The 6,397-nt window shown below is 44.1% G+C and overlaps 1 protein-coding gene across 1 annotated transcript; it reads right to left on the bottom strand.

Annotated features, from left to right (window-relative positions):
* Positions 1–4,921: 4,921 nt before the first annotated feature.
* LOC308382942 (trace amine-associated receptor 13c-like) lies at positions 4,922–5,929 on the bottom strand (the record flags this gene model as incomplete). Its single annotated transcript, XM_080860487.1, has 1 exon — positions 4,922–5,929. The coding sequence occupies one exon, from the start codon at positions 5,927–5,929 to the stop codon at positions 4,922–4,924; it is 1,008 nt and encodes a 335-aa protein (XP_080716613.1).
* Between the last annotated feature and the right edge of the window lie 468 nt (positions 5,930–6,397).

The following is a 6,397-nucleotide window of genomic DNA, read 5'->3' as shown; positions in this document are numbered from 1 at the left end:
GTACAGAAGTACTATCGGGAGGGGCAGCGACCAGGGGCAGGGGAACGAGAACTTTTGTCCAGGTCTAGCAGAGCGCTACTCCGGCAGTGGGAACGCCTGACTGAACAGGAGGGGGTGCTTTACCGGGTAACCCACACCCCGGGGGGAGGCCCAGAGACTGTCCAACTGCTACTACCCCAGTGCTTACAGGAAGAAGTCTTACGGAGTGTACATGACGGACAGGGGCATCAGGGCACTGAAAGGACACTCCAACTTCTACGGAGCCGATGTTTTTGGCCAAGTATGACCAAGGACACGGAGCGATGGCGCCAGCAGTGCCAGCGATGTGTATTGGGCAAGGCAGTACAACCCAAGGTCCGCACTTACTGAGGCACCCTGCAGGCCACACAACCTAATGAGATCCTGGCCATCGACTTTACGGTGTTGGAACCCGCCAGTGATGGAAGGGAGAATGTGCTCATCCTCACTGACATCTTCACCAAGTACTCACAAGCCATCACCACCAAGGACCAGAGGGCACCAACTGTGGCCCAGGCTTTGGTGCAGCAATGGTTCCATCGGTTCGGGCCCCCTGCCCGTATACACTCAGATCAAGGCAGAAACTTTGAGAGCCTGCTGATCCAGCAGCTGTGCCAGATGTATGGGATTAAGAAGAGTCGAACCACCCCATATCACCCACAGGGTAATGGACAGTGTGAGCGATTCAATCGTACCGTGCACGACCTCCTGCGCACATTGCCTGTGGAGGACAAGTGACGCTGGCCACAACATCTTCCTCAGCTTACCTTTGCCTATAACACCACACCCCATCAGACTACCGGGCATACTCCATACTATCTGATGTTTGGCCACCACCCCCGGCTGCCCGTTGATTTCTTCCTTGGGACTGGAGAGACTGCTTCAAACGACCAGCCCCTGGAGGATTGGGTCCAGAAGCATCAACAAAGCGTCAGAGTGACTCGGGAGCATGTCAAACAACGAGCGGAAGAGTTTGCTCGGAGGCGTAACCAAAACCATAATGACCAAGTCAATGATGTTGGCTTTAAAGAAGGGGAGTTTGTTTATTTGCGAAACCGTGTCCAAGGAAGAAATAAAATTCAAGATTATTGGAATCCGTCAGCCTTCCAAGTGGTACGTAGCCCCACGGGAGCAGGTGTAGTTTACACCGTGGCCCCAGCAGTTGGAGAGGGACGGATCCGGCAGGTACATCGGTCCGAGATGCGTGGCGTCCCTGACGGATTACAACCCACAGTAGATCGAGATACCGCGTCAACCAGTGGAGCCGGGCTACCTCCGGCCTCAGAAGGAGACCAAATGACGTCAACCCACGGAGATGGACTGTCTAGGGTACCTCCAGCCTTAGAGGAAGGTGATATTGGAGATGTGGTGGTCTGGTACTGGGGCGAGGAACCTCAAGCCATGCCCGAACCGCCTGATCCCGCTCCTGCGTTGGAACTGGAGATGCCGCCGCCTGACACTCCCCCGGCTGGTGAAATGGATGCTGGGTCTGGAGACATGACCCCCACCTTGCGACGCTCAGTAAGGCCTACGCTAGGTCAGCATTCTAATCTCCATCACCTCCCCCGAGCAGTGGGTGCCAGTAACAAGGAACCAATAAATGCAGAAGGAGAAGAGTCCAGGACCTGAGCTGTCATCGTCGGGTCGCCGATTCATTTGGAGGGGGTGGATTGTAGCCGGTGGGACCACGGAGTTTAGGGAACTTTTATTTTGATTCACCTCTGTCACCTTTCTCAAGTGTTAGCGTCACTAGTAGGCGCCTCAGTTGGATACCAATTAGTTTAGTGGGGACAGGCAAAGACATATACACCTGGGGTCCTTATGCCGTTAGCCGTCCATGCTTGTTTGGTGAACTGGAGCCGTGTTCTGGAGTATTGTCTAAATCGACACGGTATGTTGGAAATTACTTTCCCTTCCCTGTTTCTTATTGTCAGTGTTTTAGTGGACTAAGCAACGTTTCGCCTTGGGTTAGGTAGCGGGGTATCGAGCGGCTGACAGGACCTCGTTGAACGCCTTCCTATTTCATGTACTTTAACCCAGTTTACATGGTTCATGACCGTCAGTGTATCAGGTATGTTGCCCAACTCGTCAGCTGTTTTACGTGTTTGTGTGCGTTACATTTAACTGACGGTAACTTTTCCCCATGCGTATGTGTGTTTGTATCCACCCGTAGTGCGGTGGTTTTTATGGTAACGGCAACCTATAGCAACAGGTGTAGGACGTTCTCGGGTGCAGCAAAGGTATGTTTCATCCCTGCCTACAGTGTGTACGGGGAAGGCTAGCTGTATAGTTAACATACCACTGAATCTGAAGTCTGGTTTAATGAGTGTGTTTCTAGTGTACGCCTAAACATGTCCTCTGTTTGCTCTGTCTATAGCAGCTATTGCAGCACGCAGTGAGGAAGCATTGTTAGCTGCTGTTCTCTTTGGAGTTGATTATCGTTTCGGGTGCTGCTATCAGAATATTGGTTTATTTGTTTTCCCCCTCTAGCCTGGGGGGCTAGTAGTGTGTATGTGGTTAGGATTATTGTGAGCCACAGGTTAGAGGGTTTTCTTTTCGTTTTGTTTGTTTTGTTATTCTGTTATCTGTTTCCCCTGTGTCAGTCCCCGTCAACCATAGCCTGGGTATATTTAGGGCCTTAGCCTAGATTACAGGTTGGCCAGGTTTCCTCTCTGAGTATTGTTCTCACCTTTTAATATTATGTGTAGTGTAATGCAGTGAAGTGTGAAACCCCTCTTAATGTGCCTAAGTGGTACGCTTGCAGTGGTGTGGCCAATGAGCTTGTAGTGTGTGCTCTCCTCCTCGCACGTGTGAAATTGGAGGCAGGCCCCTGTTAGTCTGTGTTGCAGTGGCTCTGGATTTTACTCAATGGCTTGGTTATCTCCCATGAATTCTATTTAATGTATTGTCTTGTGTTTATTTATTGATGACCAACGCGACACCTTATTTTAACGACAACCAAGAATAAAATTGATCTTTTGTATTTCCTCAAAAAGAACCAACGTGGGTCCATTATTGTGACGGGAGTTCCCCTTGCTCTTTCAGTATACCTCAAGGGGTGGCGTAGTCTGGTGATAGGCCTACCTAAGGGCCACATACTGTTTAGAGATAAAACAAGATGACATTTAAGAGCAAACTGTTACGGGTGAAATCACCTATGTCAAGTTTTTTTAGATGACAACCAAAAAGGCTTCCATGCAAACTTATAGTTAATGTGGTCTTATAATCTGTCCTCTGGGAAGGCCATTAACACCTACATTCCTTGATTTATTATATACCTGCTGTAATTTTTTATGAAAAGGTCATAAACCTGCTCAAGTGTGAAAAAGGTGACTGGCCCTGTGTGTATGTGCCTGCCAGGTGTGTGTTTGTGTGAGTGTGTGTGTGTGTGTGTGTGTGTGTGAGTGTGAGTGTGAGTGTGAGTGTGTTAGTGTGAGTGTGAGTGTTAGTGTGAGTGTGTGTGTTAGTGTGAGTGTGAGTGTGAGTGTGAGTGTGAGTGTGTGTGTGTGTGTGTGTGTGTGACCAGACATATAGATCAGCACAAATCAGATTTAATGATTGCGTCATGTTTTGATGTCGTTCTCTTTTTGGTTTTCTGATAACATCTCAGTGGTCCTCATTATGACATTCGTCTGTGTAAAGCTTTTCACACCTATAATTGCCTTTGACTGAAAATTGCATCATCTGATGATACAGACCCAGATGAGCACCATTGTTTGTGTGTATTAATGAATGAGATGACAAATATCCTTTGGCTTCTCCTACATGATCATTATTAAAGGTGTCAGAAAAACACTGGTCCCAGTGGACATGGGCTCTCTGGTCTCTCTCTTGCCTAATGTTTAGTGTGAGCAGTGAGGGAGGGCCAGGGAGGTTATCTAAGGCCTATGAAAAAAAATGACCAACATAATACAGATGCTTCTCTACCCCCGGGCCAATTTCTTAATATCTATTGATGTTTAATTTAATTTTTTAATTTTTAATTTTGACCGACAGACAAGAAATCCACTTAAGGCAAACAGTCACTGATGCAGATTGCTCACACAAGGCTGATTTAAATGCTTTCTAAACAGACAATTTGTAATTAATTTGTTTTTGGTGATATAGTGGCCATATTAAGTATGCAGCAAATACATGATCATGAAACTAAAAAGTATCTATGTGCTTAGTCTTGGGGGTAGTTAGGTGCTAAGATACAGAAGACAGATATGAAAGCAGAGAGGCCACACACTGTGCACAGCCCAATCTTATTTGGTGAGGTTACTTCAGCACAGATCTAGTCTCCTGCTTACTTTGGCATGTACACAATTTTAATGATACATAATATGTGTCACATGAGAGAAATTGGTTGTTTGGATGAGATTTGCATATAGGAGAAATATCCTGGCCTGTATTGGTGTGCCACGGTCACCAGAGAGACAACTGTTTTATCACAATTTCTGCCGTAAAAATTGTCCTGCATTTCAAAGTGCCATTTGCAGAGCATACTGTAATTTGATAGCCGTGTTTTGTATTTGTAAAGCATATTGCACTTAATGAAGAGCTGTTTTGTGCCTGCAAAGCATGTTTTCAAATGCTGTGGCATTCAAACTCACATACATATATACATATGAATATAAAAAAAAACTGTGTAGACTTAATTAAAACAATTGGGCATCTCTAACATACAGTTGCAGATAAGATATTTAAGACTTTTCTGCAATAATTTACAAAGAATATATTCTGCTTCAGGCGGGTTACATGGACATGTCAAAGAGACACATTATCCTGACATTATGATGCATGCTAGTCAGACTGAAACCTAAGAGTTGCAGAAAAGTTTACTTAAAGCTAAATAACAGGAATGAAAAAAATATTGTATGGAAACAAGATAAATCTGCAAGTGTATAACACAAAACAAAACTCAAGAGTGATCTGAGAGCACATTTATCAATGAGGAATCAGGCCTGCATATTCTCAGTGTGAGAATTAATTTCATGCTTTTCTGAAACCAAGGATAGAACAAGGCATAAATGATTGGGTTCATAGTGGAGTTGAGATAAAATAGTGTCAACATGGTATTCACTACACGGTCATATGACTGGGCTAATACATCAAACAGCAACATACAAATATAATAGGGTATTAAACATATCAGAAAGACTGATACAAGAATTCCAATAACTTTAGCGGCTTTTCTCTCCAATCTCATTGACCCTCCATTGTTCTGGACATCCAAATGCTTTCTGTCCTTGAATGCTGCTCTGATTAGGACTGCATGCCTTCTTGCAATGAAGAAGACCTTTAGGTACAGAACGATGATAGTGGCACATGGTAAAATAAAAACCACCACAAGATCAATGGTAGACCACACTTCATCAACAGAGGGAACACATTTATCTGGACATTTGTTCCTGAAGTTCCCGTTAAAGTAGAGAAGTGCACAGTTGTAAAACAGTGACACAATCCAGACATGTGTTGTGACAATGAATGCTAGTAAGAGTGAAACCTTCTTGGAGTAGAGGAAAGGGTTACTTAAGGCAAAGTAACGGTCTACAGCGATGAAAGTAATATTATATACAGAGACAAAGGTTAATTGGAAATTGATCATATTGTACAAGGAACAGAAGGTTGACCCAAACAGTAAACATGATTCAATCAAAATCATTGAATGTACTGGCATGACAAATAAACCTACAAGACAGTCAGAAATAGCCAGTGAGATAATTAGAATATTTGTTGGAGTATGAAGTTGCCTGAAATGATACACAGCGATAATTACCAGAAGGTTCCCACACACAGTGAATATCACCACAGCTGCAGCAATCACATAGAGTGACACATAAGCAGCTGTAGAAGAGTATATCTTTATGCAAGTAGAGTTGATGGGCTGCAGGCAATCACCTGAGATGTTGACGTTATGAAGAATCATTGAACCCAGAGCTTCACTGTTATGTAAAATAATATTAGTAGCATATGATAGCAATGGGGCTTTATCCTGTTTTACCTACAGAATAGAGTTGAAGAGGCATCCTGGATGTGTTCAGAGCATGTATTGGACTGGCACGAGTATTTGTAGAGACCCGATCTAGCTCTTTGGTTCACGTGACGTGTCGGTGTCCTTTGATTGGTGTGTGTGTGAGTGATCTCAGTCATTTTCAGCCATACAGAAGTGGGCCAAAAAAAATCAATATGGCATTGAAGAGTTTTTTTTAACATTATTCTGATGTTGATGATTTATAATTATTATATATTACGAATTAATCAGCAAATCACAGGACAAATCACTGGTGTCCCAGCCATGTTAGGATTTACCTTTCGTTAATGTTTTCTATTTCAATTTGTTCTTGGTCAATGAATCCAACACACTGTGGCATAAAAGCAGATACAGGTTTATGCT

The sequence above is a fragment of the Sprattus sprattus genome, assembly GCF_963457725.1.
Source record: "Sprattus sprattus genome assembly, chromosome: 2".
Taxonomy (NCBI): Eukaryota; Metazoa; Chordata; class Actinopteri; order Clupeiformes; family Clupeidae; genus Sprattus; species Sprattus sprattus.
The sequence above is the reverse complement of the archived record's forward strand: the minus strand, read 5'-3'. Positions and strand labels throughout refer to the sequence as shown.